A 27,858-nucleotide genomic window follows, 5' to 3' on the forward strand; every position below is an offset into this window, starting at 1 on the left:
TTGGTAAGTATAGGGCCGAGGGGACAAGTAACACGAACGCTGGTTTGTAGCACACTGGTTTATTCAAGTATGGTATTACGTATATGAACCGTGGGCGCAGCCACGCACACATGCATAACTCGTTGCGTACAAACGCAACACTCCTCCCGCTATATTACGTACTACTTAGTAACTACATAACATCCTAAAAATATTTCTTAAAGTCTATATTTAATTTTGACCGACGTCGTAACCTGTCTCTCATATCTGAGCGGACCTCTTGGTTACTCGGTTGTTCAGCCTCAGTGGGGACCATTCCTGTGTCTGTGTCTTCAGAGCTATCCGTAAAAGATTCCGCTTCTTGAAACTCGGCGTCACTCGTCACTGACCCTTTCCCCTCTTGCGAGAGCTCTGGAGTGTCATCAGACGGAGACGACGGAACCGGAGGCAGGACGTTGCCTCCATAGGTCGTCGGCGGCGGTGGAGACGGAGGCGACTGCGGCGGCGGCGGCGAAGGAGACGGAGGCGACTGCGGCGGCGGCACAGACGGATTGTATGGCGGAGGCGGCGGCGGCGGCGGCGGCGGCGGCGGCGGTGGCGGCGGCGACGGTGGCGGCGACGACGGCGGGGAAGAGTCTACAAGTGGTAAGTACTCGTCCACATCTGTTAAGCTTAGGTCTCCCGGGCTGTCAACCGTTATGGTACCGTTATATTTAATTATTTGATTTTTATGTCTTTTAACAATACTGCCGGTGTAATAGTCTTTGATTAAATACAATACTTTTCCTATTCTTTTATCGATTGTCCCTTTATGCCATTTAAATTGGGACTTGTTTACGTAGTTTTTATACAATATTATATCTCCTTTTTAAAATTACGTGACTCATATTCTTTACATGGTGAACACTGTTGAGTTTTTACAGGTTTATTACTCACGGGCTCGGCGGATGGCAAGGGCGACAACTCCGAGGAGGGATTCGACACGTCTAGTCTACATCTTATTTTATGACCGAACACTAACTGCGATGGAGCGCAACCTGTGGCTGAATGTATAGAATTACGATAATCCATTAAATATCTTAATAACAGTAACCGCCTTTGTCTATCATTCTTACCCGTTAGCATGCTCGACTTAATACCCTTCTTGGAGATCTTAATGAACGATTCTGCCTGGCCGTTGCTGGCCGGATGGTATACCGGTGACGTGACATGTTTTATGTCGTTCAGGTCACAAAATCTAGTAAATTCTACCGAGCAGAAGGCAGTACCATTGTCACTTACAATTGTTTTAGGTAATCCGAATCTGGAAATAAAATCACATAATTTGTCTACTACAGCCGTAGAACTGATACTAGTCATGGGATATACCTCGAGCCATTTACTGTAGGTATCCACTATTACTAGATACGTATGGCCATATAGCGGGCCGAGAAAATCTAAGTGTAATCTTTCAAAACAACGCGCAGTCTGCGGCCACGGCGCGGGCGGCGCGCGGGGCGGGGACGGCCGCAGCTGTAGGCACACTTCACAGGAACCCAAATACGTCTCCAGAGCCTTGTCAATCCCAGGAAACCAGAACCGAGCCCGGGCCTCTGCTTTGGTTTTAACTATCCCCAGATGTGACGTATGTAATTCTGCTAAAATTTTAGCACGTAAGGATTGTGGAATAACCGCTTTGTGCCCTCTCATAATAATACCATTTTCTACGGCTAACTGAGTTCTACATAAATGGTAAGGCTTTAGACGCACATCGTTTATTTTATTCGGCCAACCGTTGAGGATATACCTACTTACGATATTTAATATAACATCTGTTTTAGTACATGCCTGTAACTCAGATAAAGTTAACGGTTTGGCCCCGTCCGCGTCCGCAAGGAAACAAACATACGCGGCCTTATCACACGGAAAAAAAATATTTTAACAATACTACCAGAACGTTTAGTAAAATAGATTTATCGTTACTGATACTACAATCTCGTAATAAAAACAACTGTATTGTTACGTTTACTATATCTTGAATTCAATAGAACTAAGCAAACATTAATATGCACTAAACAGTTCTGTTTGAATTACATATACGAGAACTCTAGTTTTATTTACAACTAATAGAATAAAGGTTACGATAATTCTATTAACAAGAAGCTTCTTGTAATGCCAAAAAAATAAAAATTATCTTTACAATCTTAATCTTAGCGGTTACTATTTTTACCAACATAGTAATTAAGATTCCAAAAAGGGTCCTTCGTGCTATTTATTATTATTTTACGAATCGTCACAGAAAACAAAGTTCACTTCTTTACGCCGAAAATAACTAACTGACAGCTCGCCTTCGCGCGCGAACTGACTGACAACGCCCTTGGGGTTGCCAACATACAAAAATTATATCAATGTTTGGGTAAAATTATGAGATATTTAACATTGTCTTGCAAATATTATATAAATAATTTGTGAAGTTACGAGATTCTTAACAGTCGACCATCCTGACCCAGTGCCTGTCCCAGGCACAAAACATAGATAAAGGGAATCAAACAAGCTTTAACAATTGGTTTTAAAATTAGCTTGTAAGTAATCTACCCAAAAACTTGGAATGAACGTACCCTTGAACCATACTGATATTTAAAAAAAACTAGTTTACATCACTCGAACCCAGCTGGATTAAAATGTTCTACAATCAGTCTAGTATCAGTTATTCACAAATCAAGCCATTTTGTCAGGTGTCATAGTAATTCAATCAGGATGATGTTAGTAGGTAGCGACGAACCACTACCTAATTGTCCAACTCGTTTAGCTGTCAGGCAATTCGTCTATGGAATGCCCTCCTCTGCCTATCAGGCAAGCTCTCTTTTAAAAGCGAGTTGCGTAAGCACTTATTTGCAAACATTCGAAATTGAAGTCTACTTGATGTCTCGCACTAGGTACATGTATTTATTTATGTATATGTGTATTATGTTTATATATGTGTATTATACTAATATATATGTAGGTTTATTTATTATATTTGTGTATGTTTATTTTATAATAGTAGGTATCGATTTGTATTTAATCATCACAATCTCATACTGGCTTTATAATCTTGTGCACCAAACTATCTCTGTTTTGCCCAATGGTTGACTGGTAAAGAATGCCTTAAGGCGTTAAGTCCGCCATTTGTACTTTTTATTGATAATTTGTGCAATAAAGTTTAAATAAATAAATAAACGACAATACAGTGAATAGAAAGAGAAAAAAAAAATATTTGTATATATATGTATATATCTGTACATCCAGTGCCACTCAACTGTAAATACCTCTGGCCCTCTCGGCCATCCTGCTTTGCTAGAATGCCCTCATTCGATGGACGTTTCGTAGCCTATAGCGTATTATACCTGCGCGATAGCAGTATAACGACCTTCTTTTGCTGAGCTGCAGTGAATCCGCAGACATATCTTATAAACTTATTTGGGACATATTAGGTAAATTTATTCTAAAACGAGAAAGAGCACTCAGTATTCCATCTAATTTAGCAGATCATGAATACACGACTATTTCACTTTTTCTCTCTTGCTAGATAGAGTTGGAACTACATTTAATAACATACATTGAAACAATGGAACAACATTAAATTGAATATGAAATCATTTTGACGATACACAATTTCTTGCTAAATGAATCTCATAGTTTCTTACGCCCGCCATGGTAACAGCTAACTTATTTTAAATTTCTTATAGTCTACATCTTGTTTTACAACCACAGATATTTATATTGCATATATAACATCAGATTTACATATCCAAATCTTTAAGTAGGTTATTGCATAATATTAAATTAATCACTCATTGGAATTCCTCATTGTGCATATAATATAAACCTATTATAACTTTAAAATAAATTCTAGTCGCAACTGTTCATTTCCAGACGTTATATTCCTATATAATTTTGTGCCAAAAACAATGTTTCTTCTATAATTATTACTAAAACTAAATAGACTCAATTTACAAAGAACACTCAACAAAATATATAATAATCATAATAAGCAAACGAATTATATTGCACGGACCATTACTTTGACAGCTAAAATGCTACTTTAAAACTCGTTAACGTCCCGGCAACGGCTACTATTCCCATCCATCCCCGGCCACTTCTGGTGTGCCACGGGAACCCAATCTAGAACCTCATCTGTCTTCACTTTTGACGTATGTTAAATATCGATCATACATCTCGTATTAATTATAGAAGATCTCTTTACTAACGATTTCTAGCGTGTCCTAAACCATGTCGTAACCTTTTAGTTCCTAGGTTCCTGCTACTTCGAGTGTGTTTTACAGCCCAGCTAACTCGCGTAAGTATTTACTTTTTTTTTCACAATAAGTTTTGTAATGATGTGGACACTCTTATTTAAGTTGTAATAAATTTAGAAGCCGTGCATTTAAATCTATCACATACTCATTTAAGTATGTGATCTCATTTTAGTTTCATTATAGCCTATTTAATATAATTTCTAATTAATCTTGCGCTTCGCAGTTAAAGAAATGTGCATTTAGTCTCATAAATGTACTACAATATCGTGAAATATGCATCCAATTTACATTTTGCTGTCACCTCGATTACAAAAAAAATACAATAAGAGAAGTAGTCTAACGGATAGGCGTCTGTCTACAGTTTTGAATAAATATGATGATAAAGTACGATCGCTGTACGTCAAATGTGCCGCGATGCCGATGGGGATTACCGCTCCATAAATGGTTTTCACATGTGCAATAAGCATATTAAAATCGGTATCTTTCTTGACGTCTTCCAACGTGCTAGAGTATTATTTATACAGAACAAGCTGTGTGTATTTACATCCATAGTGAATAATTACAGACATGGGTCGTTAATATCTGCCATAGCTCAAGTATCATAGCCTGTCTTCATTCCGATTCAGTGATCCTAGTAGGATGTAAAATTGTGTAGATATTATTATTGAAAATTAGAATATTACAACATACGGAATCAGTCTATAAGATGTTGTTCCTAATTTTAATGACTATAATGGGAATGAAGTCTTTACGCTTAACCTATAACTAAAACAGATTCCACTTGTTTCAACGAGGTTGTCACGAGTTAGAACCGTACCTAGTACAGCCATTCGTAGCATAAACACAACATAGATTGACCTTAAGACCCGTTTTTTCATTAGAATCTACGTAGCTTGTACCCTTTTTTTCTTTAATAAATAGCAAGTTTTATCAAACGCTATGCAAGTGTGGAGAAAGAGTACTAGTGTAAACAAAATCATAATTGTAAGTAAATAAATACATTTTAATTCTATAACAGGCTACAGCTCATCTGAATCAACTGCTAAATTTTGATTAGTTTCAGGTAATAAATAATGCAACAACTAAAATATTGCACGGGAACCTCAGAGTATTCTCAAACAGTTTAGCCCTTTATACAAAATAGATTCTAGTTCAAGATCTTTATAGATGGGTGAATTAGGGACTTTTTTTTGTGAAATATTATTGTAAAAATAAGAATAGTTTATTAATAGGAAATATTTTGAAAAACCATGATATCAATATCCTACGGCTCCACACTTGGCTAACCCTGTCACGTGGCAGCCAGAATCGTATCAATAATCAATATAAAATAGTAATTGTTTAAGATGTTATATTATATATGACTCAAGTCACTTGTATTTTATGAAAACACTATAGAGAAGCTAAAACTACATCAGTGCCATAAAATTACGTGCAGATACGCAAAATCATTGTAAATTATAATAACTATGGAGTTAATTAAAATGGTCATAGGTAATACTAGTATTAATTTAATATATTTATGTAAGGTTAATGCGGTAACACCAGTATGTCCCGTAGATGTGGTTCTTCAAGTGTGGTTCAAATTTTGCTTATGTGCCACTCTCAAGCAAAAGGTACCACATTATCGCTTAATCATAGGTAATTTGTATAAAAATACGAGCTGGCTGATACTAGAGCAGTTTTATGCTTACTTCTATGTGAATCACGCTGTGAATTGCAAAACGCTTTGAAGAACAACTTAAAGCATCAACCTACAATCTACAATGCAATGCTAAAGAATTGTCGAAAGGCGAATCAATCAACGAGCCCAAAAAGCTCACATATACTTTTCTTCAATCACTTAATTACAAGGAGACAGAAGCTATTCTAAGTAATGGTTTTGTAATGTTCGTCAAGAATAAAGATAAAGTGAATAACAAATGTCCTGTAAATTGCAACCAAAATTCACATTTCCGATAGTATATAAATATAAATCTAACTCGCCTCGTTATAATGCGCGAAACTTTATTTCCGTTGTAGATTTTTTTTTTTTTGCAATCGAATATCCTAAAGCTAAATAACATTATAAGTCTTTGCATTTCGCATCTCATATAAAATATTATCATTTCAAATATCATTTAATAATCGTCACTACTTCATGACTACGTAAAAGTGTTTTATCTTCGTTCTTTAAATTTACTAGTAATACGAGGTTTTTAAAGGGAATCCCAAATACGAAAACCAGAATTTAAAATTAACCTAATAAAATATCAGACAAAAAAAAACAGCAAATTGAGTATCTCAATTTGACACAGAATTAAATTTACTTTAGGAGGTGTACCTCCAAATAACTCTGAAAGTAGTTTGTTTCATTTGCTAACTTACAGTGAAAAAATGACCATACAATATGCAGCATTTGAATTATAAGGGAAAGACTTAGAATTACTAGAGCTGCAACTCAGTCGATATTCCTAAATATTGTATTATTAGTCGATATTTCAATGTCAATGTGTCAATTTAATCTTGTTATGGACGCGAAACTGAAATTGTAGATTATCATACATAAAATTGTACGAAAAGGTCCTGCGCTAAGCCAACATACAGTGTCAGCGTTTACGACCAAATGTTTTTTTTTTTTTTTCACCCCCTTCAGCCAGCAATTTATACAACTGAACGCTGAAAGCCCATCGTATCCGCTTGTTTAAAGAAATATCTTGTATCCTGTATGGGTAGTCTTGCGTGTCCATTTAAAGATCGAATAACAAATGTTGCAAAATAGAATTTCATACACACATTTAATCAATGTAGTAATTATTCAATACATAATAAATAAAATAGTAACATATTCGTGGTATATAATGTCAAAATGTCCGAAAATCAAACAAGATGAATACCTAATTAAGCGCGAATATGTCACTTGATTCAGATCAAGCTCTAAAATAAAAGAACCATCATCAAGTTATCCATAAAGATGTTAAGTTCTTCAACGATAGAATAAAATTCTGAAATTTCATTCTTGAATATAATACTGATTAGTCTGCTTACCGCTTACCCTCATCTCACATACATAAACCTTTAGGTGCCGTTCAACGTAACGATAGAATGTCAGGCTACCACTTACACAACCGGTGCTGTGGCCTCAGTCCTGGGTTATGATGAAATGACTGGCTACCGTTTTGCGCATGCTTCAGCATCATCCAGTACAAGATAAATGATCTGGCTACCGCTTGCACACACCAGGTGCTTCGGCCTCGTCCAGTATAAGCTAAATAATCTGGCTACCGCTTGCACACACCGGGTGCTTCGGCCTCGTCCAGTATAAACTAAATAATCTGGCTACCGCTTGCACACACCAGGTGCTTCGGCCTCGTCCAGTATAAGCTAAATAATCTGGCTACCGCTTGCACACACCAGGTGCTTCGGCCTCGTCCAGTTTTATGATGAAATGACTGGCTACCGTTTGCCACACAAGGGCTCCGGCCTCGTCCAGCGTTATGATGAAATGACTGGCTACCGCTTGCCACAAAAGGGCTTCGGCCTCGTCCAGTACAATTGTAGTGGTGTTATCTGAGATAAATTTCAACAATTATAAGTAGACACAAACATAACAACTTCACAGTTTCACAAAACTTAAGCAGTTCGATATTCAAAACAATATAACAATATAAAAAAAAACAATCAATTTCCTCAAATTAAAACACATTGTGAACTATATGACGGTGTCGATATTTATGACGTTTATCATGAAAGTCACTACTACTCTCACTACTACTAGATAAATGCTTTCGAGAACTACTTCTCCTTCGACTATAGCGCTCAGACGAACTTGAACGATCTCTACTTGTTTTCACGTATTATTATGGCCCACCCTGTATACGTGCGATAAAAAGAATTGTATTCAGTATAACCATTTGCACTGTGTAGGTCACCATGTATGAACGCATTATGGCCCACCCTGTATACGTGCGATAAAAAAAAATTCGTATCAGGTATAAACATGGCACTATGTGGGTCACCATGTGCAAACGCATCATGGCCCACCCTGTATATACGTGATTAAAGAAAAACCTTATTTATTATAGTCATGGGAACTATATGGGTCACCATGTATAAATGAATTATGGCCCACCCTGTTTGTGTGATCAAAAAAAACCTTATTTATTATAGTCATGGGAACTATATAGGTCACCATGTATAAACGCATTATGACCCATCCTGTATATGTGTGATTAACAATTTGTATCAGATTGTTTGGTTGTACTAAAATATTATTTGACGGGTATAGATTTATTTTAAACTACTTGATGTTAAATCAATTTACCCCTTAGGTACCGCATGCAATAGTTTGTTTATCATTATACATTTTTTTATTAGAATCTTAATGTCAGAATGTAAAATATATTATTTTTGTTATTGCTTTGAGTTGACGAGGATGATAAAACCCAATAAGCACTAGTTATTGAATGTAGTTAGTATAATAAGTACTTAATCAGTTTAATCCACTAAAATATTCTGATGAATAATTCGTAAGTATAACTAGTCACTTTTATTTTAGTTCTATATATACGTTAAATGTAAAAAGTCCTATATATAGAAATAAATAAATAAATAAAAACTAAAAGTCCCTGCGGTAAGGTGTCGCAGGCGCTGGCTACATTACCTCGCTGGACTGTCAAACTGATCCGTATATATTACATGATAATGTCATAAGCTTTTGGCAGAATCACTTAATTGAAACTGTGTGAAGCCACCATTAACAAAACCAAATCAATAACCAACGAGTAAGACCACTTTCCCGCTATGCTACTGTTTGTAACGGATCGTCTTGCGTTGACGATTAAATTATATTCCTTCATCTCAAATACTATTTAGGATTTGAAAAATTGTACACTAGCATCTTGAGGTAGCAATTGCAAGCAAAATTTCATTAGCAAAAATTGGCCCGTTGAATAACCGGATTTCGTAATTTAGTTACTATGCTACGAGAATATCTTAACCCGTAAACAATAACACAAGTTACTTGATCGACCTTATGTTGAATCGAGGCTCGAGTTTGTCCGAGCTAGTAGTAGAACATAACTATTTTCTTGCAAATAACCTCAAATATTACGACATTTTCTGTTTGCTTTCAGGGCACAAAACATGTTATTTATGTTAATTGTTCAGTATATCAGTAACCCTGATAACTACGATCGATAATTAAGTACGAAATCGTATGAGTAGCAAGCCGGCTCAGCTTGAAAAGAAAAACAATTCTTACTTACCAAGTTGTCCTTGATCCTTTACTTACAAAACACAATTCTGTGGGTTTGAGAACTTATGTCACTTCTGAATTTTTACCAACATAGTAATTAAGATTCCAAAAAGGGTCCTTCGTGCTATTTATTATTATTTTACGAATCGTCACAGAAAACAAAGTTCACTTCTTTACGCCGAAAATAACTAACTGACAGCTCGCCTTCGCGCGCGAACTGACTGACAACGCCCTTGGGGTTGCCAACATACAAAAATTATATCAATGTTTGGGTAAAATTATGAGATATTTAACATTGTCTTGCAAATATTATATAAATAATTTGTGAAGTTACGAGATTCTTAACACTATCACAGTATACTTCCTGTAACTTTTTTATACGTTGCCATTACTTTGTAGTTCTCGTAAAGAAATAAAAAGAATATTCTTGTAATGTAAACTCAACGAAGAGTTATATTTAAAAATATTAAGTTTGTATAAATATGTACGCATCGCTGTCAACTCTATTATTTGTATCGTAGCGAATGCCATCGCAGTATAGTTGATATGACTGTTTTATAAGTTGGTATTACTTTGCAGCTCTTGTAAATAATGACAATAATATTCTCGTAATGTATACTGGTGAACAAATAGTTCTGTTGAAAAAATATTTAGTTAGTATTAATATTGTGTTTCGTTTTTGTAACGAAACGCCATGTTTAAGTACCATTGTATATCTTAATGAATGCTATAGCAGTATAGTTGATTTTACTTTGCGCCTCTTGTAAAAAAATAACAATGATATTCTCGTAATATACACCGAAAAATAATTGTTATAACAAAAATATTGTCCGCATAAATAAATGTTTTGCTTGTGTAACGAAACGCAATGTCAAAGCACTCGCGGCGTGGTCGGCGGCCATTTATGTGTCATGAGAGATCACGCGTGGACGCGGATCGCAATAGGTTATATTATTTATCGTTAAACGTACTCACTACGTATTATCCATTCGTTTGGTAGTTTCCATTTTAGGAAATGGATGAAGAGGTGCAAAAACTCTTGCAAGGATGGGAGATGGCAGAGTTGGCAAAAGCAGGTGAGTCATGTACCGTACATGTAGAACTTAGTAGATAATTAGAACAGTAAAAAGGCATTTAATGTTGTATTCATTTTACATTGCATACAAATTCATACGACATTACGTGGGCAAAATCTAAATACTGAACTAATAAGGACTATCCACGATAAAAAGTGGTCATACATAACATGATAAATCTTTCTTCCTGAATGCACATTTTGAAGCAATATTACATTTTGATAAATCTGTATACATAAAACTATATAATAATTAAAGCTATTCCTTATAATGCTTTAGTGTGTCTGAGGTTTCGCCGAATGTATCAAGCATTTCATTTCTTGTACAGTGTTTTTTAACAAACTTCACACGCTTCCTGGCACAATTTTATAAATACTTATATTTTTATAAGCTGTTTTACACACATTAGAATGACATCTTAGCAGACAAAAAAATACTTTTTGAAAAACTCATTTCGACTTTTGGGAGTCAGGAAGACTTTCTACTCCAAGCACTGACAGTTGTTTTTGTATGGAGAGCCAAAAAGTGTCAAAAAGTCGAATTCAGCAAAGTTAGAAAATCTCAGTACTTTCTTAATCTGATTACAATCAGAAAAATGATTACTATCGTAAAATCAGTATGTAATAGGGTATATTTTGGCTATTATAATTAAACATTAAAAAAATATTTTTGTCATTAAAACTGTTGTACTTAAAGACTGCAAGAAGACACTGTACAAAAAAATATTGTTATCATGAGATACATACTGCTAAAATTCATAGGCCACCTAAAGTTTATAATTTGTTTGTATTTTTATAATGTAGTTTGATATCTACAAATTATTTGACAAACATGCTGCTTATAAATTCTCATTATATCAAAAGATTTACCATGTTATTCATGACCACTTTTTATCGTGGACAGTCTTTATATATATCTGAAGTGGACGTAGAATATTACTTATTGTAAAATTTATTCATAGAAATTTTAATGTCTTTTTCAGATGATTTACAATGGTTGCAAGTTTCCTGTGACCCATGCCATACTGTGGAACAAAAGTGGAAAAATTCTGCAAAATATAAATTTTGGACGAAATGAAGGACGGTTCTATTAACACTGACGAATATATGAATAAAGTCTTGCACTAAGGATCGTTGAAATATATTTTTTAACAAATTATATAATTATTTTATTTACTTTCAGATTTACCAATTTTCACTGCTCATAGCATCCATTCCATATGCTGGGTGACCCAGGTTTCCGGATCCCAATTTCAACTCTAGGCTTCTGTCTCTTGGAACTGGTCCTAGCAACCTGCATTTTTATCGGTAGGTACCTATGAATTTGTCTGTGCACTGTATAGACAACTAACATTTCTTGTAAATGTAAGAAAAGGTTTGTTGTCTATACAAGGTGGTACAGTAGGATTAAAGGTTGAGCCACGCCAGATACGTGTACGTAGACGTGCGCGTAGCGTACGCGGTGTAAATGACGAATCCTCATTAGAGATTACACCGCTTGTGTGACGTGTTTCCCGTGTGTGTCTAACGGTGTATCATCTCTTTTGAAGATTCGTACTTTACAGCGCGCACGCCACGCACACGTCTACGTACACGTATCTGGCGTGGCTCGGCCTTTAATCCTACTGAACCACCTTGTATAGACAACAAACCTTTTTTTACATTTACAAGAAATGTTAGTTGTCTATACAGTGCACAGACAAATTCATAGGTACTGATAAAAATATAACACGTTAACGCAATTGTATATTTATTAGAGAGTACCATAAATGCAGTTGCTGTAACTAACTTTCTTGTTCTATCAACCATTTAATGAAGTTTACATAAATGAAGAGAATGTAATATATATCAGATGACTTGTATTCTTAACGATACCTATTATTGGCCTAACTAAAGTTTTATAACCTTTACAAGAATTTCTTGTGGAGTTTACATTATTTTGTTTATTTAGACACTCCATTTGTTATAAATACTGAATAATCTAGTAATACACACAATTTGACTATGTGACCCTTACAATATTTTTATTTTATGATACGTAATGTATATATTACCTTTACAAGAATATATTGTCAAGGTCACATTTCATCTATTAAGCTCTGCGAGAAAATATTATTTATTTGTACGGTCCACGTGTTATGATTACTAAAGATTCTAGTAATACACGCTATTTTAATGTGTAGCAATTACAAGATAACTAGTTCACTAAGCTCAACGCATTTAAACAGACTAGTTTAGTTATTTATACTATGTGAACAATTGTCCCAGAATTTACTAGATTTTCTCGTTCAGATTACACTATTCAGGTATCATGGACGAGACTTTTTTCTCCGTGCACTATCAGCGAGCGCCGGCTCCGCGCCCGCGCCCCGCCCGCTCTCCCCGGGCAGGCTCGCCCGCGACAAAAAATCTGCACTGTTGTCTGCACTACGCACGTATTCTATTACATAATTGTAACCGCTGAGAAATAGTGCATACCTTTGCAAGCGATTTGCCGATACCTCGGGGATACCTTTATATGGGCCAAATATGGAAGTTAAAGGCTTGTGGTCCGTTCGCAAAACGAAAGGGTCTGCCCTACCGTATAAATACTGATGGAAGCGCCGCACAGCATAGATTATTGCCGTCGCTTCCCGTTGTATTTGAGCGTACCTTTTCTCGGCCGGGTTCAAAGTGCGAGAGGCAAATGCGACCGGCCGCTCCACGCCGTCCGCATCAATTTGAGACAAAATAGCCCCAAGGCCGCTAGGTGATGCATCACAGGTCAAAACCAGCTTTGCTTTGGGGTTAAAGTGTGTGAGAACCTGGTCCGATACCAGATGATTTTTTATTTTATTAAACGCGTCATTATGTAACTCTGACCATTCCCACTTAGTATTTTTTTAAGTAGGTCATATAACGGACTGAGTATAGTCGAGGCACCGGGAACAAAATTACGGTAATAGTTGCTAAGTCCTAAAAATGATTGTAATTGACTTACGTTTGTTGGCACTGGAGCCTCGACTATGGCTTTAATTTTTTCGGGTGATTTTTTAAGCCATCTTTATTTATTACATAGCCTAAGTAACTAATCTCGTCCTTAAAAAATTCACACTTTTCTCGCTGCAAGACCAGTCCCGCGTCCTGTAATCTTTGCAACACTACCTTTAGCCTGGCCTGGTGCTGGGCGGCGTCGGCGCCCGTGATGAGCACGTCGTCGAGCAGGCACAGCACGCCGTCGAGCCCGGCGAGCACGCACTCCATGGCTCGCTGGAATATGGCCGGGGCCGAAGCCAGGCCAAACACGAGCCGTGTAAAAACAAATAATCCACGGTGTGTATTTATGCAAGTCAATCTTTGCGAATCTTTATCTAGTTCGAACTGGTTACATGCCATGGATAAATCTAGCTTTGTGAATGTTTTGCCCCCGTGCAACTTAGAAAATAATTCGTTTATCGTAGGCAGGGGATATTGATCGATTATCAATTGTTTATTTATACTGACGGAATAATCTGCACATAACCGAACTGTACCATTTTTTTTTAAGACTGGCACCACAGGCGAAGCATACTCTGAATGGTCCACTGGCTTCAGGACTCCTAAATTGACAAGCCTATCAATTTCATTGCTGACCGTATCGCGTAATGCAAACGCTACTGGGCGCGCTCTAAAGAAAACCGGTTTTGCACCCTCTTTAAGCCTTAGATTGACCTTATATTTATTGAATAACCCTAAATTACCGGAAAATAATTTTGGGTACTCCTTTTCTAAGTCAATGCCACCCGTAGGTATTATATCCTTACAATACTGTACAGACTGCACTGGCATGAGCTGCAATCTAAACAAAGCAATAAAATCTCTGCCTAGCAACGGCGGTCCGCCGTCGTTAACCACATACACATTTAGTGAGTGAGTACTACCCGCGTATGCTACCGGCAACCGCGCATTACCCTTACATTCTAGATGTTGGCCCGAATATGTCACTAACCTTTTTTTTGTAGGTAACAATGGTACATCCTTGAAATGCATTTTGTACGTAATGTAAGAAATAACGGTTACTGCAGAACCTGTGTCGATTTCAAATTTTAATTTCCGACCATTAATGTTTACCGTTTCAACCATAGGTTCGCCCCTGAAAGATCTTATATAATATAACTCACCGTCATCGTCGTTATCGCCCTGACAATCCGCCGAAACATTAACGTAATTTACGCTAGTGCACATCTTACGGAGATGCCCTTTTTTATTACACTTTTTACATGTATACTTAGCGAAACGACACTGAGACGCACTATGGTTAGTATAGCCGCACACCGAACACTTCACTTTTGCATTTCCCTCGTTTTTAGCACTACGCGCGATCTTAAATAACTCGGAGGCCGACGATTCGGACGAACCCGCGGCAGCGGCGCCGGCGCCGGCGCCGGCCGCGGCAGCACCTGCCCGCGCGCGATGAATATTTTCAGCCAGTTCTACCGCCTTTGCTAATGTTAACGCGGATAGGTCTTGAGCGTACAACTTCTCCTTTTCCCTACCAGGCAGCATCCCCATGACGAAACGGTCACGTAACGCTTCTTCTACGTTTTTAAACGCACAATGCACTGACAGGCCTCGCAGTCTAGCAGCCCACTGAGGGTATGACTCGTCTTGTAGCTGCATCGCCGAATAAAAGTTGTGTCGCTCGCCGAATCCAGTTAACTTGGGAGTGAAGTGGTTGTCCAGTAATTCTAAAATGTCTTCGTACGGCACTTCCTGGACATCCTTAGGCAGCGCCAGATGCGCTGCGACCTCGTATGAGCTCTCATTGAGTGCGCTTAATAAAATCGCTCGTCGTTTTTGTCCCTGCGCGTCTGTAGCATCGGTGATATTATTGGCAATAAACCATTGACACACGCGACTTTTATAATTTTTCCACACTTGCACATTGTGGTCAAACGTTGGCAGGATACCAAAAACAGCACTCATTTTTTTTATATATGTGGGTAGACGTCGCCACTGGTAAGTATAGGGCCGAGGGGACAAGTAACACGAACGCTGGTTTGTAGCACACTGGTTTATTCAAGTATGGTATTACGTATATGAACCGTGGGCGCAGCCACGCACACATGCATAACTCGTTGCGTACATACGCAACAGTTGTAAAGACTCGTTCGCTCAAGTACAACAGTTTAGCAACCCGAAGTCCCGACCAACTTTGATAGTAATTAGAACTATAGTCATTGCAATATAGTGCAAAGTGACTAACTGCGAATACGTAGGGTAGGTATGCAAGTTCTGTAACTTGGTGGGACTTTAAATATTCATAGAAGCTTCAAGTTAAGTTTTAAATAAATTGAATAATTTGTATGAAATAAAAAAAAAATCGGCCAAGTGCTAGTCGGACTCGCCCACCGAGAGTTCCGTACTTTCAATAGTTGAATCATCAAATGTTATTCATTATAAATATTATAGGACATTCTTACACAGATTGACTGAGTCCCACGGTAAGCTCAAGATGGCTTGTGTTACAGGTACTCAGACAACGATATATATAATATACAAATACATACATGGCTCAGGAGCAAATATCACACATATAAATGCCCTTACCGGGATTCGAGCCCGGGACCGCGGCGTAGCAGGCAGGGTCAGTACGCGCTAGGCCAGACGTGTCGTCAAATGCATATAACTCTACAGACTTGACTAAATCCCTCAAGACTTAATTTCCCACATAACAAGTAATATTTCATATTCAATTATATTATAAGACAACGTCCAAAAATCAAGACAATTCGACTTAAATAGTTTACGACATATCGTAAGGCCCCATTAAATCAGGAAAAACGCGATGTAAGAAATGAGCGTTCAACGTACAGCGACATCTATCGGCAAATTGAGTAAACTTTTGTTTCGAAACACGGTTTCTAAACCTTGTTTCGACACTTAAATGTTCATAGTGAATACCTTTATTACCTACTTCAAAGGGCTTTGTAAAACACCTTGCCTACTATAATTATATTCCGATAATCTATTCAAGACGCCATAGTTTACAGCATTATTACGTTAATACTATTTACATATTCTGATAATAACCTTTAAATTCAACCCGTCGTACAGAGGCTTTGCATGAAAGTTAGGGTAACCACAGATGTCCTGTTTAACAGGACAGTCTCTTAGAGAATTTAAGACACAGTTAAGGCAAACACGTTAAAATGGACGATACGATTAAATCAAGTTACGATACGATATGGTTTGGGTACTTACGTGTCAAAATGTACGTCACTAAACTTTTGACAGGTCGGTATCATATTGCCTCAGCATTTTACACCGTATAAGCATTTTTCGAATGTGGCAGTAGGAGTATTTCTTGGGTTGTCCCATATAACGCAGTATGTTAAATGTGTTGCGATTTTTTTTTCGGCTTGTAAAGCAGGCCATCATTATTCTCCATAATAATTCTGCACAGTGCCTTGGATAAAGATCCTCTTATACCAGTCAGTTTTCACGACAAAGGTAGAAATTCTCCAGTAAAATATGATTTACGCTAGATTAGGCCGGGCCGTGGACTAAATATCCGACGTGTATTTTTTCTAACAGCTGATCAGTGATCTCGGAGTGCTCCCTAAAGCGCCAAAATGTCCGTCGTGGCCCTGGCCTAGTCTAGCGTATTTCATCCCTTAATCCCTAATTCACTAGCTGAATATAGGAAACTCCCATAAAATTCACAACATCTGGTCACCCTAAAGATAATATCTTAATCAGTATGAATACGCCATTAATCTAAGAGATGACGTCACGTGCGCGACACAATCTAATCTCTCCGGGAACCCTTCAAAATTGGTTTACATGAGTATTGGTACATGAGTATTTGGTACGAGAATTTACTTAGTACCTATAGTATATTTACTTAGTATTTTGTATGTTTTTTTGCTGGTACGGTTTTAGCATGATAACGTTTAATTTTATCACCATGACAGGTGTCATACGTAACTTTTTGTGACGTGTTAGACGATAAAATATCTTTTTTACATTTTTTATTTTAGCGTTTGTTATATTATATTGTATGGGAAGTCCCATAGACGTCTGCTGTAACATATTTTAACGTGTCCCGCTTAACATATGTTAAATAGACAAGATATGTTTTAATTTCATTACTCATTACGGCCAAATATTCCAAATATACCAATAGGCAAATAATAGTTATTTGTTATACAAGGGGGCAAAGTTGTATTTTAACGCCGAGTGTGGAATTGAAAAACGAGCAAGTGAAAGGATTCGAGAATAGAATCCTGAACTTGCGAGTCTTTTAACACACGAGAAGTAAAATACATTTGCACCCGAGTGTAACACAAAACTTTTCCCCTCACTATAGCGAGGAAACTACAACGCAAAAAATGCGTTTATCACTGCTTCCAATAGTTCCACAGGTGGTAAATCATCTTTATTACTAGATTCACCTACTTTTATCAATTTTAAAGCAGTTAATTTGACTTTATTCAAGGTCAAATCACTTTACCCACTAGTGGATAAAATGCGTTTTTACCCGCTGGCATTAAAGGACAGAACACGTGTTTCCGATCTAGTGAGGGGAAAAATCAATTATTTAATTTTTTGCCGGTCAAATACGAACACTTTGTATGAGCTAAATGAGCTTCAATTGTATGACAATTTTGACATCTACGCCGCTAGCTCCGTCCCGCTGCACGCCTAATATGAGCGTGCACTAAGACCTTTCTACTAAGTATAAATACCTGTTCCTAACTCATTTCTTCGTACTAAGTATAAATACCTGTTCCTAACTCATTTCTTCCCCAAAAACCTTCACCAAACGTCGCTCAAGGCGTGTACCCTGAAACAAATGACGGCATCAATCGAGACCCACAGTTTCGGGCCAATAGATAACAGGAAAAATCGACAGCATACATTATATCAAACGGGCGTATCTTACTAAGAAACGCTTATTTACATACGACCTTTCGATATGATGAACCACAGTCGAAGGCCTACTGTGACTTACTTTGAAAATGACGTATGTTACTAAGAAGCTCTTATACATATATGTAATGAGTATTTTGCTGGCAGGTGATGAAAGTTGTTGTTGCCATTGATTCGTGAGTTTCATCTGATTTCATATTATGTATAATTATGTATTTTACATGTATTTGTATTAATATTATGTATGTATTTTGTGTATGTTTATATATTATGTATTATTTATGGTTGTATGTATTGTGTCCTAAAAGTACCTTATCTTGTTTTAATCACGTTTCCCACCGCCTACAACTTTTCTGCTTTGCCTAATGGTAGAGAATGCCTTACGGCATTAAGTTCGCCTTTTGTACGCTGTTTTATTTTGTGCAATAAAGATTAAATAAATAAATACATATGTAGAACTAACGGCCCGCCCCGGTTATGCACGGGGATTATCATAACAATGGTTATAGTAAGTTATCCGTAAAAGAGACATATGACATCCGTTTTTGTAGACCTCCTTATATATATATAAGAGATAAAATTCTGGCATCCTTTTAATTTACCGAAATTTTTTTGTCAAATTTAATTTCCCAAACAAATTTTGCCAACTACAAATGATAATTTCCCAAACTGAATGCAACTTGTATAACCCCACTGCTTTATTCCCAAGTGCATCATTTGGACAAGAGAAGTTTGCTCAACTTCATTTTTTGTCAAATTAATTACTGGAGAAAACAATTTTAGTAACTATTTTTGTTGTACAAAAAAAAAATCTACAAATTACATTGCATGGTGTAATTTGTAGAATTTTTTTCTGCCCCTCGCGCTGCCGCGATGTTTGCCTCTCCGGGCACACACTGCCCTACTCGCGCGATTGTCGCACTAGGTGGTTGCCGGCCCTTTTACCTCTGCCACACACTCGAGGAATGGCGTGGGTAGTAGCGAGGGAAGTAGGCAGAGGCATAGTGTGGCCGCGCTACTCGTCATGCCGCTCGTCATGCCCACCGCTCCCTATTTTGTCGGTTCTTTGGCGCGAGTCAAAGGGCCGGCAACAACCTAGAGTGCGATTATCGCGCGCGAGTTTGGCCGGAGATGGCAAAATATAGGGAGTGGTGGGCTTGACGAATAGCGCGGCCACAGTATGCCTCTGCCTACTTCCCACGCCGCTCGTCGATATAATAGATCAACGGTGAATGTGTTCGTTCGAACTGCGACGACAGAGCCGCTTTCAGCGTCGTTTGATATACGGCGTCTACGATAAGTTACTACGAACTGTTGCTACGAACTAAATGGCTACACTGCTACGGTTCGCTAGTATCGAGCAACTATTATTTGTACTACAAATAAGCACTTAGTTGTACAAATTTTGTACCCATATGTAGTTGTCAAAATATAACTCACTAGCTTTTGTCCGCGGCTTCGCTCGTTAAATTCGAAAATTACGGAATGCTCCAATTGCTCCATCCAAATTTCCACCCACCCCCCCCCATTTTAGGGAAATGGGGGGTTGGACAAGACACAAAGTAACTAATGTCACTCTTCATCTCTTCAACTATCTCAACTCAAAAAATCACGTCAATCCGTCGCTCTGTTTTGCCGTAAAAGGCGGATAAACAAACAGACACACACTTTCCCATTTTGCCTAGTCTACATAAAAAATGTTCTGTTTAAGGTATTTTAAGTAGCAAAACACTTCATAGTACAACAACAAATAAACTTAACAAGATATACAACAACATTCTTGTTTACAGATTAACAATAGAAACTATAGTTAAACTAACCTAATCCTAATAACATTGTAAACAGAAAGTTTTGATTACTTCCCGGTCGTAAAATGAAGGTTTACGCCCTTTGTTTAGTATTGAAGGCAGTTCGTAAAATGATGTCTGAATGATATTTGATTTGCAGGCGAGATATAACTAACACGTGTAAGTCCGATATCGGATGTCGGAAGGATTTTAATAGAAAAAATCCAATATGGCGCCTGTAATGTATGGGAGATCGGTCCGACATCCGATATCGGATCGGATAATGTGAAAACGCACTAAGAGTAATTATTTATTAATGGATTATATTTCGATTTATCGATTTTTTGTTGTATTGTTTGGTTGTATTGTTTGATGGATTGTTGGATGGATTTTTTATTGTATTGTTTGGTTGTATTGTTTGATGGATTGTTGGATGGATTTTTTATTATATGGTTTGGTTGTATTGTTTGATGGATATATTAGTGTACTGATTGGTGTAGTTTTTAGACTTTTAGGATACTTTTATATCTCTATAGATAAGTTTGTAATTGTACGATTTAAATAAATACATTTATCTTTATTTATCGTACTGTTAATTATGATGAGCGTATTAAAGAACACTTAATTGACTCATACATGTCACTGATTCCCGCCATCTTGGATTGTTATAAAACAGCGGGAATGCAGTGACAGTTGGCCAGTTCGAGTACAGACAAGTTGGAGTGAAGACGTCTTCAAACGCTTATTGTAAATTGGTTGCTATTCTTGTTATTATATTTGTAATAAACGAATAAAGTAAAAGTGTTGATACAAGTAATAATTAACTTAAATTACTTCGTTTTGTAATCGGTTGGTTAACCAACAAAATGTTGTGACTACCCGGAAATTTAAAATTTAGAAATTCGAATCACGTACCTATTTTCACTTTGATTAAAAAATATTACCCTACCTTCAAACGGATTAATAAAATATACACGAGGTAAACAAAGCGATTGAAAAATAGATAAAAAATAGTCTGTGTAGGTATTTAAAAACCTTTTTTTTATTTTAACACAATATTTTACAAGTTCGTGCTTATTGATTCAAAAGCGAAATTGAAAACTTATTTTTTTCTTTTAGACAGGTTTATAATACTGGTAGTTATATTAATTAATTTGATAAAATACAATTGATGATTCATTTAATAAAATGTTAGTCATTATGAGTTTAAATAACACATGTAAATAAACAAAAAAAAATATAATTATATTAATTTGATATTTTGACGTCTTCAAAATGTCTTTGAAGTATGAATTTGTTATGCATGATTCTAATTTTGTTTTCATGAATAGTAAATTGTGCAACGCGGGGCGTAAGTTTAATATTGCTAATGTAAATTTAATCGCGACGACTTTATTTTAAATATTAATTAAAAAAAAAAAAAAAACTGTTTATTTCTATAAATAATTACAAATAACATGTTTTTTCTTAACTACTAATCTTAACTAATAAAGATTTTTTGAGTTAAGGAGTCCTATCTATTATGGCTAAGTAATTATACTAATGATTGCATGCATTTTTACATATTTATTTGAGGGTTAAGTATTCAATTAATTGGCGTCGTTAGACTGCCTTATCTTAAACAAATATTTCTTTACAATATTTCTTACCTGCTTATTCGTTCGTCCCTCCAACGAATTAATTAGTTCGTTTGAAAATCTATTCAAAATATGCGGTAGCATACACTTCCCTAACCTTTGCCCGTACACATTGTTACTTTTTGTTACTTCAAATGTTGGAAGGTTGGCTAGGTTACGTAATCGCGCGGGTCGTGTTTTTTTCTTTAAATCTGTTATATTGTGATAGTATTGAGTTTGAATTTGATGAAGTCAAAACAATATATCCCAATGTATCCACCTTATTGATACCGAGCCTTAGTTTTTTTAACCGCCGACGCAAAAACGACGGGGTGTTATAAGTTTGACGTGTCTGTCTGTCTGTCTGTGTGTGTGTCTGTCTGTCTGTCTGTCTGTCGGATGAACCGATTTAGATTTAGTTTTTTTTTATCGGAAAGCTGAGTTAGTCGGGAGTGTTCTTAGCCATGTTTCATAAAAATCGGTCTACTATGTCGCAGTCGGGGGTTTTTCAAAATTTTAATTTTGTGTTTAGGTTATCTTATATGTATAGCGTTGATTTCTACTTTAGTAATTAATAAACTTTCCCTTCCTTTTTCCTCAGAAATTATCTGCTTAAATCTTCCGGTTACCTCATATTACACAGTGTATGAAAAGATAATGATTGACTATAATATACAATACAATACAATAAAAATACTCTTTATTGCACACCTTGGTAAAATACAACAATACAAAACAAGGAAGAGGTCTTATCGCTAAAGAGCGATTTCGTCCAGACAACCTTAAGGTAGCGGAAATTGATAAATTTACATTTTTCAGTAGGTGTCAGCAAGTTCGAAGAAATAAACTTATCGCACAATACAGACCAATAATAATAGTAATATTGTTTGCTATGGGTGTTATAGGGGGGTGCGCCAAAGTTCATATAAAATTGTTATATAGATTATTGGTAGTCCGAAAATGTTTCTCATACAATTTTACATTATAACGATCATTATTTATAACAATTTTATGTTAATAACTATCGTAACTTCGAATGACTTATGTTCATAATGTCATTCATCATAAATACGTTTTATACTAATGTTTATGTTTATATACTTATTGATCATAACGATTGCGAGTAATATAATTTATCGTTATATTATTTTTAACAGAACAGACATCACATGTGACAGTCCAGTTAGGTGCGACGACGAGCGTAGCGAGGAGGAGCGTGTTAGGTTGACCGTGAGCGAACCAGAAACGAATTTTTAATGTAAATTGTATATGTCACTGTAAAAGCTTCAAGCGCGCTTCTATAAATGGCACAAGTTTTTCATAGAACTTCCCCAAAACTTTTTAAATAATTTTATGATGAATGATTTTCTTAAACACAAAATTATGAATGTTATTAAATATTTGTATAGAATTTATGATTAAAAATTTTCGATTAAATGATTATTATGAACAGTGATAGTAGTACTATTGATAATAATGAAACAAAATTATGACAAGTAAAATTATGAGAAATGATCATTCGGAGCACAAATCGGTATAAACAATAATTTTATAACAAATAATTTTATATGAGCCAATATGGACCCGTTATAGGGAAACTAACTGCCAATAGAAAATTCAATTGAAAACGGAAAACATCCCCTAAGCATACATAATACCGCAAAGCTGCTTGCCTGCGCAGTAAGATAATAGTCCAAAGAAATTGCTCGTTGTTAAGTCTAAAAACTCATCCGTGTTTGGAATCATCTAATGTTGATATGATGTTTCCCCGATTTTATATTTGTATGTGATAAGACCTAGACACAACTGTCATATTGGTCTCAAAATATGTTTTTAAATTGATTACTTCCATACCATTTGGGTTTCACCACGTACATAAAACAAACACAAAAATATATAATGAAAATGATTTGTTTCGCCGCGTGCGTCAAATACTACTCGATTTTTTCCTCTCTCGACTCGACTATTCAGCACGAGATGCAGAAGGTGATGATGGATGAAAATATGACAAACAAATCGACTTAAAAATATAAGTAACGTAACCTACGGGCGTAGCACACTAGTGTGATATACCTTATGGCGTCGGTGCGTTCCTAACGCACTTACTGATAGTGCGGAAAGGACGGCCTGATGTGACAGGCTTCGTCACGCCACCGTTGCCCCTTTGAATACACTTTTTTATCTAAAAATATATTATAGATACTTTTAAATCAAAGGTCATCAAATCAAGTTATGTCAAATCAACTCTTGTGTTAAGTTAATTATAACTTCTGTCGCCACAAATAAATTTTATAAAACCGAACAATAAAACCGAATATCGAATCAATAATAAGGATTTTTAATTGACATGCCACATGAAAGTTGCAGGCAATTATGGGTAGCACTAAATCCTTGTTCTTATTATAATAGCGGTGGGTTTTTTTTATGTTTGTCAATATGGTTTCAACTTTTTCTATAATTTGGTTTGTTTTTATTGGTTATTTGTGTGTTTAAAAAAAAGCGCTGGTGGCCTAGCGGTAAGAGCGTGCGACTTTAGATCCGGAGGTCGCGGGTTCGCACCCCGGCTCGTACCAGTGAGTTTTTCTGAACTTATGTGCGAAATGTCATTTGATATTTGCCAGTCGCTTTTCGGTGAAGGAAAACATCGTGAGGAAACCGGGACTGATTCGAATAAGGCCTAGTTACCCTTCGGGTTGGAAGGTCAGATGGCAGTCGCTTTCGTAAAAAACTATTGCCTACGTCAAATCTTGGGATTAGTTGCCAAAGCGGACCCTAGGCTCCCGGCAAATGCCGGGATAACGCAAGGAGGATGATTTGTGTGTTTTGTACTAAGGATATAATGAAAATCCTTTACATGATGGTTTTGGCTCGGCGCATAACTTCTCTTATGTGATGAGTAAAGCTAATAATACTTTTATACGGTTTTTTAGACTTAATGTTAACTATTAAATGAATTTAATCAAATAACTTCAATTTCTGGTCTTATAAAAGTAACACGAGTTTACGAAAGTCAGTTTACGAAATCTGTAGTTGGTAGTTATCACTATTTACTGTTGACAACACCACCGCCTCTCCACGCTGCACGCCGCGTCGGGGATTCCCCAATAAACGTTTGTATACTGAATGTTAAATTAAAATGTACGTTATTGTTATTGAAACACGTTCCAACTCACGAAAAACCGTTATTGTCGAATTATTTGTTCATCTAAAAAAACATATTCAGAAAAAAAACCATGGTTCTCGGTTTTTTTTTCTATTTGCAACCCTATAAATATGTAACCTTTATATGTCATTTTTTCAAATAAACTTCATGTCATACACATCTTGACGTAATGAAGTAATAAAAAAAAAACCGGCCAAGTGCGAGTCGGACTCGCCCACCGAGGGTTCCGTACCTACAAAACTATTAGGTACTTTTACGTTACTCACATAAGTCTAAATAAGACTGGGCTAGGCTAGAAGTATAGGTTCTCTAATGAGCATAATTGTGTTTAGCGCCACCTCTCGACGAATTTGCGAACTAATTAGCACAGCTTGCGTGAGGTCTTTTATAATGTTAACCAAATTCAACATTTTTTATTTTATTTTAAAGTAGGTGTTTTATGTAAAATTTCGTAGCTATAAATTTTAACACCTTTATTCATAAACGTACACTAAAGTTATCCAGCCGATAAAGTTCGTTTGTCCCTTTCTATCACACCAATACGTCGGAAAGGGACAACCGAACTTTATCGGCTTGATAACTTAGTGTACGTTTATGAATAACGGGGTGAGTATTACCGTACTGTAAAAATGTGAATTTAATATAGATAGGTAATTATTGATATGTGGCAAAACGAAGGAAATTGTTTACACCTTCGCAATAAGTATCTAATGATATTTTTTTAATTTACCATGTTACTTCACGTACCTACTTAGGTACTTATTTTAAAAACTCTAAAAATGTCTATTGAGTTTCTGTCGCAGACCACCATGTGGCTTCTGCATATTCTGCGCTGTGATAGAGTTGCCATAGTAGGTATGTATATCTTATACTTTTAAACGAGCAATTCTTGTATATTTATTTATTTATTTATTTATATATATATTTATTTACACTGACGATCTCGGAAACCGCTCTAACGATTTCGCAGAAATTTGTTATGTGGGGGTTTTTGGGGGTGAAAAATCGGTCTAACTTATCCTTAGGTCCCGGAAAACGCGAATTTTCATGCGTTTTTCTTCGCGCGCCATCTCGTGTGCAGTAGTTGTACTGTTAAGACAGAATTCTTTCGGTCGATGTAAGTACTATTTATTGCAAACACTAGATGGCGACACAGGTCAAGGCTAAAACGAATAGAAAATACACTATTTGAGTTTTTGTGGCGAAATGCGCGCCATCTCGTGTGGAGTAGTTGTGTTGTTAAGGCTGAGAATTCTTTCGCTCGATGTAGGTACTATTTATTTTTGAACTAGATGGCGACACATGTCAAGGATACGAAACAGAACCGAGCGAAGCTCGGTTGCCCAGATATTATTGTATAATAGGCAATAAGAGGCAAAAAACATATTGTGCTAAAATATTTAAAATACCTACAGTCATTTCCGAAACGTGTGAATTCATGTCAATACTTTCTTTTATCAGTATTACACGGAGTAGGTAAACGTTTCGTGGCAGCGGCAGCGCACACTGCAGAGAGCGCACGTGGACACCGGCGCGGCGCCACAGAATATATAATAGCACAAGTAAAGAAGGCCCACTGCTTTGATGTTTCCGAAATGCCGCCTTTTTAAATACCTACAACATTCTTACAAAGAAACGAGCCGCACGTGCGCGGCGTCCGGTGATAGGGTTACCAATGGATCCAAACGAATTAATACTCACATTAAATGTTATATTATTATATTCAAGTCTTGAGTACTTTCTAGGTATATACGCTGTATTTATATATTTTTGTTCAAGGTTCCAACATCACAAGCCTTATTGAACTTTTCCGTGGGACTTAATCAGTAGTAGATCTGTATAAGAATATCTTTTGGTATTTATTTTATTCAATATGTCTATGTAATTAAGTATTATTAGCCATTCCACCCGCGGACATCGCTTAAAAAACCTCGCGACGTAAAGTAACAATAGAAAGTGCGAACGTGCATTCCGTGAGAATGTGCGCCACCCCTGAGTAGGCCGCGAACTCGCGGCCACAGCTCGCGGCCGCCAGGATATACTTGTAGCGCGGCGATAGGATAGCGGAGTGAGCCGCCCCTGGCGGCGCCAGCGGACGCGTCTGTGTGCGTGAGCTAGGTATGCATCAGTGGCGGCGCGTGAATATATTTGGAAGGCAACACAGAGCAAAAAATTAAAACCGGCCAAGAGCGTGTCGGGCCACGCTCAGTGTAGGGTTCCGTAGTTTTCCGTATTTTTCTCAAAAACTACTGAACCTATCAAGTTCAAAACAATCTTCCTAGAAAGTCTTTATAAAGTTCTACTTTTATGATTTTTTTCATATTTTTTAAACATATGGTTCAAAAGTTAGAGGGGGGGGGGGGGGCACATTTTTTCCTTTAGGAGCGATTATTTCCGTAAATATAAATATTATCAAAAAACGATCTTAGTAAACCCTTATTCATTTTTAAATACCTATTCAACAATATATCACACGTTGGGGTTGGAATGAAAAAAAATATCCGCCCCCACTTTACATGTAGGGGGGGTACCCTAATAAAACATTTTTTTCCATTTTTTATTTTTGCACTTTGTTGGTGTGATTGATATACATATTGGTATCAAATTTCAGCTTTCTAGTGCTAACGGTTACTGAGATTACATGGCGAAACTATAAGGGTTCCTAGTTGACTACGGAACCCTAAAAACCGCAACCTACCTTAATATTAGGTACCATAGGCGCCCATCCAAGTGCATTTATCATACAGTCCGCTATGAAAGCGCTTAAAAAAGCCATCTCTCCGCTTATAACTTATATTTAACTCTGGACGACCACGGCCTCGCGTGACAATA

At 36.7% G+C, this 27,858-nt stretch overlaps 1 protein-coding gene across 1 annotated transcript; it reads right to left on the minus strand.

The window, feature by feature from the left end:
- Positions 1-571: 571 nt before the first annotated feature.
- LOC125237222 lies at positions 572-15,675 on the minus strand. The gene is made up of 2 exons (XM_048144223.1): positions 14,707-15,675; positions 572-885 (listed from the first exon to the last, which is right to left on the minus strand). Exons 1-2 carry the CDS (start codon positions 15,509-15,511, stop codon positions 872-874), a joined length of 819 nt encoding a protein of 272 aa, XP_048000180.1. The 5' UTR covers positions 15,512-15,675; the 3' UTR covers positions 572-871.
- Positions 15,676-27,858: the final 12,183 nt, after the last annotated feature.

Source organism: Leguminivora glycinivorella, chromosome 20 (assembly GCF_023078275.1).
Source record: "Leguminivora glycinivorella isolate SPB_JAAS2020 chromosome 20, LegGlyc_1.1, whole genome shotgun sequence".
Classification (NCBI taxonomy): domain Eukaryota; kingdom Metazoa; phylum Arthropoda; class Insecta; order Lepidoptera; family Tortricidae; genus Leguminivora; species Leguminivora glycinivorella.